The following is an 11,753-nucleotide window of genomic DNA, read 5'->3' as shown; positions in this document are numbered from 1 at the left end:
CCGCCCCTCATCTACCGTCATTTCCATGCCGTCCCCATACGTCGCCGCGTCCACCCTCGGAGACATGGAGCCGCCGCGCAGTCCCTCCCCCGCGCGTAGTGAGCGTAGCCTACACTCGCTCGGGCCGATTGGAGTGCACCCCTGCGAAACCGAGCCGTCAGGGTTACCACGGTATTATGCAATGTCGCGCACTCCGTCTGCCGACGCACCACTAGGAGAAGAGGCCGGAGAGAGCGTGCCGCTCCTGTCGAGGCATGGCGCCGATGGAGGCAAGTGGTACCGCGGGCCACTGTTCATGACGGGCGTCAAGCTCAGTATCCTGTTCGCTGTCTTCTCTGCGCTTGTGCTGGGCACGTTCTGGTTCGGCATGCCAAACGTCGAGCCAGAGGACCGCCCGGCACTCAAGCTGCCCCGCTCATTTGCGGATCTGCAGGGCCTCAACGCGCTGCTCAAGAAGTACAAGGACCTGTATCCGTGGCGTATCATGTTGTGTGGCGTCGTGGCGTATCTCTAGTGAGTCCAGCTCTTTAGGAGCCGCACACACTGCGCTTGCCGTGCTAACCCCAGCGTACAAGCATTCACCCTCCCCGGGTCAATGTACATCTCGATCCTCTTCGGCGCGGCATACGGCATCCTCCCTGGTCTCCTCCTCTCATGTCTCTGCGACTCGTCCGGCTCGATCCTCTGCTACACCCTCTCCTCCTTCCTAGGCCCGCCCCTCCTAGAGCTCCCCTATTACCGGCGCATGCTCGAGAAGTGGCGCAAGAAGATTATGGGCGACCCCGAAAAGGGTACTGAGGCAGGCAAGGACAGCGTCTTTGCGTTCCTCCTTGTTCTCCGTATCCTGCCTCTCCCGCCGCACTGGATCGCCAACTTTGTCGCCCCGCACCTGGGGATTGGAATGGGCATGTTCTGGCTGACGTGTTTCCTCGGCATCTGTCCCGTCTCTGTGATCCATGTCATGATCGGAAGCAGTCTTGACCAGATGACCAGCGCCGAGGACTTCCAAATCCTCTCGGCGCGCAACATTCTCGGCATGGCTGCGGTCATTGTGGCCGTCCTCATCCCCGTAGGCTTGAAACGCGTTTTCAAGACCGACTTTGGCGACTTGAACGAACAGCCCGAGGGTATCGCGCTTGATGCGGACGCACAAGCTGTCGAGTTTGACGAGCATGGTCTCCCGAAGCGCACGGCGTCCGATTCTGGCGTCACCCTGGCCGGCCCGTCACAGGGCGAGCCACATGAGGACAGTGTCGCAACCGGGCGCCGAAGCATCCTTCCGCCCATGCCTGGTACACGGGGCAAGGGCAAGGGCAAGGGGCGCGCGCTTCTCATCGACGTCGTTGACGATGACGATGACCCCGGAGGCAGCGCGTATGAACTCGGGACGCCTGAACCGACTCCCCCGGCCGCCGGGCCCGCTAAAAAGGGGCTGTTCAAGCCGCTGCGCGGTATTCGGGGGTACGGCACGATTGACATTGACCCAGCGGAGCCGCGCCCAGAGGCGAGCAGCTCGTGGTGGCGCCTCCGATAGTGTATCCTAGACTGTAATGTACTGCCTGCATGTATGTCCTAGCTACAAAGGGGGGCTACAAGGGGGCTTCAAGGGGGTTGGGGTTTGGGTTGGGGTTTTGGGGTTTGGGAGGTTGAGGAGAGTTGGAGGTTCTGGGGTTGGGGCGGTGGATGGAGGGAGAGAAGGAGGGGAGGGAAGGAAGAGAAGAGTGTGTTTGGAGGGGAGGGTTAGAGTTGGGGGAAAGTGACTAGTGTGGGATGTTACAAAGGAGGGAGTGAGGTGGGAGCTGTGTGTGGGGATGTGGATGTGGATGTGGGTGGAAAAGTGTAGTGTCTGGATAGAGCGCAGCGCATGACTAGCGCGCGCGACCTGGTATCTCCTCAGAAAGATAACGCGTATTGGTTTCCTCATGTGTTTCAGAGGAAAGAAGACAAAAAAAAAGGTTTATCGTCACTGGAGGTTGTCAGGTGAAGAAAACGACAACGGTAACACGGTCTGTTTTATATCAACTCAGCCGGCAAAAGCTGAGGCCGATGAGCCTGACGCGATAGAAAAAAGAGAGATGATTGGAGAAGGAAAGGGAAGGGAAGGCCGAGGTGGGCTTCTACCCGCGTGGCAGACAAGACACAGGCACCAAACTACTGCGAGTTGGCAGCTTGAGAGTCAGTTGACGTCACATCCAGTCGTTGCGTCTCTGCTATTTTCCACCCAGAGGAGCGCCGCGTGTCGATAATATCTCATGCATCTTCCATACTTCAGACAGGACGGACCTCGTACCTCGTCACTCTCCTCTCCTCGATCCACTCTCTCTCACTCTACAGCTTGCCCTTGTACAGCTCCTTGACGCTCTCGGGGTCAAGCACGCTCTCGGGGTACGGCAGGCTAGTTCCGCGGATGTGGTTCTGGCCACCGTCGATAACCATAACGCTACCAGTGACCCAAGCAGCAGCGGGCGAGAACAGCCACAGGGCATAGTTTGCAATGTCGACAGTGTCGCCCTGCCTGCCGAGGGGGATACCGCGCTCAATCTGGCGGCCCTTGGTGCCGAGGCGCTTCATGCCCTCGGTGTTGGCGATTGGGCTGGGGTTAGCGGGAGCGCGGTGGATGGAGTGGGGAGTGGGGAGTGGGGAGTGGGGAGGTGGGTGGCAATCAGAGATGTGATAAGAGTCGGTGGGGCCGCACGGGCCCATAAAGACGCGCATACTGCAGACTTACCCAGGAGCACAGACGTTGGAGCGGACACCGCGCGGGCCCTCCTCGACGGCAATGACGTTGGAAAGGGCGTCGATCGCTGCCTTGGCTGCGCTCACGTGCGCCTGGTACGGCGTGCCGGCGTAGTGGAGGGTAGCCGAGATGTGGAGGTAAGCACCCTTGGTTGCGCGGATGGCGGGGAGAGTAGCCTTGACAGTGTTGTAGGTGCCAATAGTGTCGATCTCGATGACGGTGCGGAACGCGTTCTCCGACATGCCCGAGATGGGAGCGAGGAAGTTGCCGGCGGCGGCTGGATGTCAGCTAGAGCGAGCGGTGTGAGTGGGAGGAGAGGGTGGGCCGGATGGAGGGGTTCAAGGTGTCTGTGATAGCCTAGTTGGACACCTGATCCCTCACCCATTCCCTCGCTCCGCTCCGACACTCGACACTCAGACCGACTCACCACACACGACAAAGTCAATACGGCCAAACTTGTCAAGACACGCCTTGACGGCCTTTGCCAGGTCCTCCTTGCTCCGCACGTCAGCCGCCGCTGCGATACATTTGCTCCCCGTGCTCTTCTCGAGCTTTGCTGCGCTCTCGGCAAGGCCCTTGGCGTCGCGGCCGAGGATGCACGCGTTGGCGCCGAAACGCATCATCTCCTCGGCGATCGAGTAGCCGATGCCTGAGCGGCCTGGGGTCAGCGTGCGAGCGGGCGAGCGGAGAGAGGCCGCTAGAGGGGAGGGAGGCTGCCATAGAGGAGCGAGGCCGAGGCGTCGCACACAATACTTGTAGCGACGCCTCAGCGGCACACAATACGCCCACATTCTTGAGGAATGGTGGGCGCGGTATTCGGCTCCACTACTCACCGCCAGTGATGAAGAGCACCTTGCCCTTGTAGATGCCAGGCTGAAAGACGGACGTCATTGTTACTGATAGATTGGACGTAAGGAGAGTGAGTGTAGAGATGGAACAAGTGTAGTGTGAGAGAGATTGTTGATATTTATCTTGATGGGCTTCTTGGTCATGCGTGGCGTCAAGTGGGTATGTCGGCTGGTCGCATACCCGGAACGCAAGGGCGCCCATTGACACATCCGGTCACAACCGCACAGTCGTCTCCAACTCATCCAACACATTTCATGTCGGGATACAATATATAGCCCCCACAGAGGATTAATACGTTGCGTATCCATCGCCACAGTGTGTCTGTACCTGTACTCGTCGTGTTTGTGCGTGCGGGGCCCGACTGCCGCCCGACCACTGATAATTCAATTGTCTCACGTTACCATAGCGGTATGGAGTTTACCGGGTCCGGAGTTAGTTGGGTCCACTGCTGCCCCAAAGACTTGCGACTTGGGCGGTTCGGTGCTCGGTATCATTTCAGGCTTATGCATACAGCTCCTACACGCGGCCACGAAGAGCTCGAACAAGCTCCGACATTCCCGGACTCTTCTCCTTCTCTTGCCTGTCCTCGGATCCGCGTGATGAACCACTTGCCACACGCGACGCGACGCCAGATAGGCGGCCCTCGCTCGCCGCGCCGGCTATCGCCTCTCTCCCGGACCCGGACCAAGGACCGCGCAGCTCGCTCCGCAACCGACTGTACGCGGGCTCGCTCGAGACGGAAGCTGAAGCGCACACCGGTGAAGCGTCGCGGGCTAATGAGCGACGTGGAACGGGCGTACGACCGAGGTTGGGGAGTGACGGGCGTGCTTTGGGCTTTGCTCGCTCCCGCACTCGTTCCACCTCGGGCAGGCCTGGCGACCGCCGGCCATAGCGTGGCTCGTCGAGAGGCGACCTTCTGCCGTACACTGACTCGTCGAACGAAGACCCCTGCAGCCGCCGACGCGCACGGTACGGCTTCTTGGCCATCTTGGCGCGGTACGCACTCTTCCACACAGATAACGCGTCAACCATGAGCCGCCGGTCATGATCTGCAGCAACACGCTTTAACTCGCGGTGCCGCTCTAACGCCCGCTGCCAGCGAGGCAAGACGGACGCCCGCACGCGCCGCTGGTCAAACTGCACGGCGACGAGGTTGCGCGACTGGGCGACCCACTTGTCAAACACCGAGAACATCAGGGCGTCCTCGTGCCGCAGCCGAGTCTCCTCCTCCGCCGGACGTAGCTCACGCTCCCGTCGCTTGTCGTACCATGTACCAAAAGTGTCTAGGAGGAGTCTCTGGTCGCGTTCGGCCTGTAAGAAGTCGGCGCGGTGGCGTAGGTCCTGTGCCAGGTGCGCGCGGAACGACCAGCGCGCCATGGACCGGCGAAGGATTTCTGGTATCAGTTCAGCTCTAGAGAGGCCATACGTTCTCGCTTGACGTCGATGACGCTTTCCATCAGCGCCTCGAGGTCTGTTTGGCGTTTCCGCGCGTTGCGCCAACGTTTGAACGCGCCACTGAGGATGTTGACCTTGCGCTGCTCCGCCATGTCTAGTTCTCTGGCTTTGATCTCCACGACGCGTGTCGTCCAGAGGTTCAGAGAGCGCGCGAGGACGCGCTGGTCCTGCTTGGCTTGGAACTGGACAACCATAGTGCGGTCCACAATCCTCTGCGCCGTGGCGTTGCGCCAGGCTGGTCTCCGTTAGCTCACTCTGCGTCATTGGCCCACCAGTCATCGCTGCAGTAAGGCCCCTCTTCCGCTGACGGTGGTTCAACTCGGTGACCTTGCGCTCCACACTCGCCTGGGCGCACTTCGTCTCCCACTTCTTGAACACCGACCGGAGCGTGAAGAAGGCGTACGCCTTGTCCGCCGTCGCGATGTTCTCGGCGGCCTGTGCGCTAGCAGCTGTCCACTTCACGAACGACGATGCCTTTGTGCGGGCCTCGTAAATCAAGTCCGCCTTGAGCGCCGCATTGCGCCTCTGGCCCGTCATGTCACGCCATCTACTCAGTGCAGATTGCAGGGACCGCACGTTGGACGCTTCAGCGAACGGCGGTAGTTTGGCTGCTGTCAGATGTATCCCCAGACTGACTCACCATCTAGCTCGTGCACTTTCCCGAGCTTGTTCTTCCACGTGATGAGGGCCCCGCGCACGCGCCGACTCTCTATAACGCGTTCGAGCAGCTTGCTGCGCTCCTCTCGCACCCATGACGTGAGCATCGAACGCATTAACTCGTCGTCGCGGAGGTCGGCGAATTCCATGGCTTTGCGGTTACGCAGGCGAGCTTTCCGGGCCGACTTCTTCATCCGCGTCAAGGTCAGGTTGATGAGGCGAGTGTCGTCGAACGTGTGCGCTTGGCGCTGTCGCGTGCTGTCAATGTTAGAGGCAAAATACAGAAGAACTTACGTCTTCAGTCGCCATTGCGACCACGCGCGTGCGAGCACCATTCCGTTACGGTGCGCACTGACATGGTGTTGTATCGGACCAAGGATCGACTTCTTCCTCCACAACCTAAAGGAGTCGGCGAGAACGGCTGTACCGTGCTGTCGCTCCCAGTCCGATATCCTGCGACCCAAACTGTGCAGCTTGACAGTCTGCGAGTGCCACTTGAACAGCGTTCGACTCAGTGTCGTCTGGACGGCATACTTGTCTGCCGCACGCTCGCGCGTCTGGTCTCGCCACCTCTAAAGTCAGCTCTACGAATACAGGTCCGCTGGATATTACGTCAAACACTTGCGCGGCCAGGCGCGCGTCACGGCGCTGCACAGACGCCTTCTCGCGCTCGCGGATGTCCTCCTCCCATCGTTTGGTCGTGCGTTTCGCCAGCTTGGCCCGCCAGGAGATCCAAGCGCCATGCACCACCTGGCGCTCCTTCGACTTGGCCATATAGGCGCCCCTGGCCTCGACGCGGCGCTCCTTCAAGCTCGTGAGCCACCGACGGACTACCTGGCTCTGTAGGCGGGCGGCGTAATGGGAGTCAGCAGTGCCGGGCTGCTCGAGGCGGAACTCCGTGGCAACCTGCCACTTTTGAAGCGCCTTCCGGAGGTTGATAGTGGTGCGGACGCTGTCGATCTGTGCGTTGATGCGGATGATCCGCTCTGCTGCCTTGAACCACCACTCGCAGCACCGCCCGAGCAGAGTAATGCGATACCACGCGTCGGCCTGCGCCTCCATCTGCCGTACGACGGTGGGATCGAGATCGGGCACATCTACGACCTGCAGATGTGGCATGAAACGGTTACGTGCTCGAGGTGTGATTCCATCGGTGGGTGAGCGGAGCGTCGTCTGTGAGACGTCGCTTTCGGGATATGGTGGGGGAGTGGGCGTGCTTGGACCCCGGGTCCGCTCGCGGTATGCACTGAACTGCGCAGCCACTGGGGTGGAAGTTCTCAGCGGCAGCGTGACGTCGCCATCGGCCTCGGAGGGAACAAACCCAACCAGCGAGCGGTGCATCACCTTCCTCGGGCTCTCACGGCCGGTCACACCGACCTCGCTCCCTTGCTCCGAGTCGGCTCCAAAACCCTCGTCCAAATCCGAGCTCGCGCTCGCGAGGAAGGGCAGTCGCGCACGCAGTGGGTGAGGCCGTGGGCTGACGGGAGGAGGAGCAAGGCTAACCCCATTGTTGGAGCGCCAGACATCCCATCGCTCACCCCACGTTCGCGCGCGGATCATGCCGAGCTTGAGCAGGAACTGGTAGTATGATTTGTCGCTCGACGGGCGGATGCCGCTGTGGTGAGCTGTATTCAGAGGTAATTGGTCACTTGGCCTCCAGCACACGGGTGTATGCATCATGGACTTGGGCGAAGGAGGTCGCATCACGGGCTCTGTCGATGATATCGTCAACAATGTCGAGGTCGACACTCTCGGACATGGACATCGTCAGGGAGGTGGAGGCCGTAGGGTCCGCTTGATGGGCAGCATTGCGAGTAAACATTACGCCCTTGCGTCGGACTCGCGGGGACGGGATGGATGGAGCTGAGAGGAGTGTTGTTGATGAGGGCGAGTGTTGTGATGGTGAGGGAAGGTCTATTTGGTGCACAAGCTCAGTCGCGTCCTTGTTTGACCTCCACTTCAAGACACGTGCTCTACACGTGGGTTTCCCTGATTCCAGAACTCGGAAGCTTGGCTGTCATGCCACCGCCACCAGCGCACCTTGAATAGCTTGGGACATATGATCTCTCGAGACACGTCCACATCCACCTCGTCATTAAACTCTCAACTACGCGTCACTCTTTCTTATTATATATTAACCCACGACTAGAGTTACACATACCTAACGACCCTTGACATACGCAGCCATGGCCGAGGCCAACTTCTCCGCCGCGTTGGCGACCTGGAAGGGTGCGCCTCCACCTCGCACAACGATCCGCTAACACGCAGAGATCAACCTCTCCGAGCTCCAGAAGTCGCTGGACAAGACAGCGCTCGAGGTCGTGGAGAACCAGAAAGAGAACATGGTCGGGCGTAAGAGGCTCGCAGAGCAAACTAGGGGTACGTCTACTCCGTTCTCATCCCCGCCTCCGCTCACGCGCCAGAGTTCAAGAAGCAGCCGGACAACCAGGACAAGTTCGGCGCTATGAAGGTGCTCCTCAAGGCATACCAGGGAGAGATTGACAGCTTGACAAGACGGTCAAAGATGAGCGAGACGTCTTTCCTCAACGTGTACAAGCTACTGTCGGACGCGCCTGACCCGTACCCGCTCCTCGACGCTGCCGTGGACCAGACTGTCAAGGTCGCCGAGGCACGGATGCTGGAGGCCGAACTTTCACGACTGCGGGAAGACAACTTGGATCTCAAGAAGCAGGTCGCGGACGGGAGCAGCGTGGACGATAAGCGCAAGAAGGCTGAGTCGCGGGTCGAGCAGCTCGAGGCTAAGATGGACGACCTCATCCAGGAGCGCGTAAGCCAAAAAGAGAACGAGTTGAACGCCGAATACGACGAGCGGATTCGCAACTACGAGGAGCGGGAGAAGGACCTGCAGCGCCAGGTCACGACGCACAAAGAGCAGCTGCGGGACCTCGCCATGTCGAACGACAGCACCACGGCCAAGCTCATGGACGCGAGCCAGAGGCAAGGTTGGTAGAAGGTTGGATTGCGCTGATTAGCAGAACAGGACGTCGCTGCCAAGCTTGCAGAGCTCGACCTCGTCGTCGCCGACCTGACCCGAGCCAACGAGCGCGTCGCGACCGTTGAGCGCAGGAATGTAAGTTATGCTGTCGACCTTGTGTTCTAACTCTCACAGGAACTGTTGCGCGCCGAGATAGAGACTGCCCGTAGCGGGTCACAGCAGGCCGACAAGTATGTACTCACGGCAAGCACTGCTGACATACAGGGTCAAGGAGCAGGAGGACCACATCGCCGAGCTCGAAGCCGAGGCGTCGCGCCTGCTCCGCGCCCTCGACTCGGTCAAGGACCAGAAGGCGGAGGTGGAGCGTGGTGAGAAGAAGCGCGTGGATGATGCGGCCCGCGAGATCGCCAACCAGGCGGCCGAGATCGAGAACCTGCGGACCAAGGCCAAGCAGTACTCCGACTACGATGAGATCAAGCGCGAGCTTGAGATCATGAAGGTAACAGTCCTCTGTCCATTCAAGCTGACATCAGTATGTCGAATTCTCCAACGCCGACCTCGACAACGACGAGGACGTGCACATGCCAGACCCGAATGCCGATGTCGCGAACAAGCAGCTGGGGCGGTCACTGGAGAACCTCCTAGTGTCCAAGAACCGCCGACTGCTTGAGGACCTGACCAAGCTTCGCGTTGCACACGAGGAGCTCGTCAGCGAGTACAACAAGGCGGAGAACAGCTCGAGCCAGACGGAGGCAGAGGTGGCGCGTCTCCGTGCGCTGAACGAGAAGCTCGAAAACGACCTCATGCAGATGAACAACGGCGAGGGCAAGGACAGGAGCGGGCCAGGCCTCGCAGGGTTAGACATTGGAGGCAAGGACGGGGCGACGACGCCATCCGGCGGAAACGACGCGTCCATCCTGCCCATCGTGACGAGCCAGCGGGACCGGTTCCGGCAGCGCAACGCCGAGCTCGAGGAGGAGCTGCGCAAGCAGTTCGAGGCCATATCGGACCTGCGCACGGAGATCAAGGGGCTGCAGGCTGACAACCTCAAGCTCTACGAAAAGGTGCGGTACATGCAGAGCTACCGCGACAGCACGCCGGGCACGTCTACGCCTGGCGGAACGGCGGGGATGTTGAATGGCGCGCTGAGAAGCCGAGAAGACGATATTGGCCGATACAAGGACAAGTACGACGAGAGCCTAAACCCCTTCGAGGCATTCAAGGGGCGTGAGAGTCTGCGTGCTATCAAGGCACTCAATCCGCTCGAGCGCGGCGTGTTCGCATTGACACGCGCCATCATCGGGAACAAACGCGCACGGTCGTTGTTCATCATGTATGCCGCGAGCCTACATGCGCTCGTACTCCTCGTGCTCTGGAACACGATGCGTGCGAGCGACACTGCAACGTCAGTGCCAATTCATCCCTTGTAAGCTAGCAAGTCGATGCACATTCTGTATCCGAAAGTGAAAGGGGTAGGTTGGTGGTGGCGTTAATGGTGCGAGGAATTGATTGACATGAGACAGCACAGAACTTCACCTCTCACGCCAGGCCCTTCTTTTCATTACAGTCTCGTCTACATTAACCCGTCGCGCTCATCATCTACCTCATTCCTCCCTATCCCAATCCCACCATTCTATCCTATCCTATCAGCGGGATGCCCCACATGAGTGTCTTACAGTTGTCGCCGACTCCCTCTGGGCACTCAGAGCGACCTGTATCCGATCTCCCACCATGGGAAATCCTCCAGCGCTACACACTGGAGCAAGACTTTGTCTATGTGAGTTCTGCGAACTATGTTGCGTCCCTCAATCTTTTCTCCCCAGCGATATGCTGACGACAGAAACTCCTGATGCCCCTTCTCACACGCGCGGTCGACCACCTTCACAAAGACGCTGCTGACTGCCTCGAGGTGTCGCAGCTGTTCACCGCCGCGCAGATCGTCGGGGTTCCCATCCGTAAGCTCCAAGACGGGGTCAAAATTGACAGCAGCCGGTCATGAATGTTCCCATTGCATTCTACATGAGGAAAGCTGCATGGTACCTGCCCGTGAACAGAGGTACGGTGACACGGGGGGTATCTACGCCATGGGCCGGTACGTCCGTCCTCAGGATCGGCTAACGCAAGATGCACGAACTGCGCGCTGGCGGGAAGTTACTGCGATCTCCCTCTGCGCACGGGCTATACCGAGTGCTTCTCCGACTGGTTCATGTCCGACGACGACCGGGAGGAGTACGTCATATGGTGGGAGGAGCGGCAGAAGGTGACGGTCGACCTGGGCCACCCCATCCACCAACGGCAGTTGGGACCCGCTTGTTGGGAGCGCTTCTACTCCTACGTGTCAGCCAAGGCGGAACTCGTAAGTAATCCCACTTCCCAGCTGACACCAGCGCAGCGACGTGTCCCTCACTCTTCCGAGCACAGACATCAACGACTACCCTGACCTGGCCAGCTGGATCGCCACCAAGAACCGTTTCCTCGACACTGTCTCGCCTGACGTGTGGGTCCGTCCGCTCAACCACAAACCCTCGCCGTGCGCATGCCTTGATCTGCCTCTGAGAGGCGACCCTCAGTCCTGGGCCGATCTAGAGGTGACTCTGCGTATCCGGGCGACAGTTCAGACCGCCGGGCGGATCCTCTCTTCCGAGATGAATTCACTCAAGATATCCGAAACCGCTCCCTCCTCGGTGGAGGTCCTCCCGGCCTTGGCGTCTGACGCTGACCAAAGCTGCGCCGAGCCGGCCAGAAGCACCCTCACCCAATTGAGGAGGGGTGGGTTCAAGCGTCGGGGGACGTCGGCCATCATGACGGTGCCCCGTTGTATGCCGGACCAGACGAAGGTGTTCGACCCCAGCAACCTGCAGCGGATCTCCACAGACCCAGCTTGTTATGCACTCTTCGGAAACGGCGACCGCGCGGAAACTCTTGGGAACACGAAAGAGACGGCAGGCAGTCCTAAGAAGTCGGATCTGGCGAACTGCCAGACACAGTAAGGAGTTCTGAGGCTGTCCTCCCCGCCCACACCGCCTTGTTTCTTTCCCTCAAGACGGATGAGAAGGTCGTCGTTGAGATGACGAGCCACCATTTCAAGTAGACTCTGAG

The 11,753-nt window shown here is 59.8% G+C and overlaps 4 protein-coding genes across 4 annotated transcripts; 2 read left to right on the top strand and 2 right to left on the bottom strand.

Annotated features, from left to right (window-relative positions):
- Positions 1-25: 25 nt before the first annotated feature.
- CcaverHIS019_0702810 (uncharacterized protein) lies at positions 26-1,534 on the top strand (the record flags this gene model as incomplete). Its single annotated transcript, XM_060603697.1, has 2 exons — positions 26-513; positions 568-1,534. The coding sequence occupies 2 exons, from the start codon at positions 26-28 to the stop codon at positions 1,532-1,534; spliced, it is 1,455 nt and encodes a 484-aa protein (XP_060459965.1).
- A 794-nt stretch (positions 1,535-2,328) lies between these two features.
- Positions 2,329-3,628, bottom strand: SPS19 (uncharacterized protein; the record flags this gene model as incomplete). Its single annotated transcript, XM_060603696.1, has 4 exons — positions 2,329-2,593; positions 2,729-3,014; positions 3,165-3,395; positions 3,571-3,628. The coding sequence occupies 4 exons, from the start codon at positions 3,626-3,628 to the stop codon at positions 2,329-2,331; spliced, it is 840 nt and encodes a 279-aa protein (XP_060459964.1).
- Positions 3,629-4,102: 474 nt separating this feature from the next.
- On the bottom strand, positions 4,103-7,463 carry CcaverHIS019_0702790 (uncharacterized protein; the record flags this gene model as incomplete). Its single annotated transcript, XM_060603695.1, has 7 exons — positions 4,103-4,980; positions 5,013-5,276; positions 5,314-5,649; positions 5,682-5,956; positions 5,993-6,270; positions 6,311-7,313; positions 7,348-7,463. 7 exons carry the CDS (start codon positions 7,461-7,463, stop codon positions 4,103-4,105), a joined length of 3,150 nt encoding a protein of 1,049 aa, XP_060459963.1.
- A 421-nt stretch (positions 7,464-7,884) lies between these two features.
- On the top strand, positions 7,885-11,644 carry CcaverHIS019_0702780 (uncharacterized protein; the record flags this gene model as incomplete). The annotated part of the gene is made up of 13 exons (XM_060603694.1): positions 7,885-7,927; positions 7,967-8,077; positions 8,122-8,661; positions 8,695-8,789; positions 8,829-8,884; positions 8,919-9,153; positions 9,188-10,059; positions 10,305-10,431; positions 10,495-10,609; positions 10,644-10,746; positions 10,779-11,010; positions 11,042-11,151; positions 11,380-11,644. The coding sequence occupies 13 exons, from the start codon at positions 7,885-7,887 to the stop codon at positions 11,642-11,644; spliced, it is 2,904 nt and encodes a 967-aa protein (XP_060459962.1).
- Between the last annotated feature and the right edge of the window lie 109 nt (positions 11,645-11,753).

Source organism: Cutaneotrichosporon cavernicola, assembly GCF_030864355.1.
Source record: "Cutaneotrichosporon cavernicola HIS019 DNA, chromosome: 7b".
Taxonomy (NCBI): domain Eukaryota; kingdom Fungi; phylum Basidiomycota; class Tremellomycetes; order Trichosporonales; family Trichosporonaceae; genus Cutaneotrichosporon; species Cutaneotrichosporon cavernicola.
Note: the sequence above shows the minus strand (reverse complement) of the source record. Positions and strands in the feature narration are given on the sequence as shown.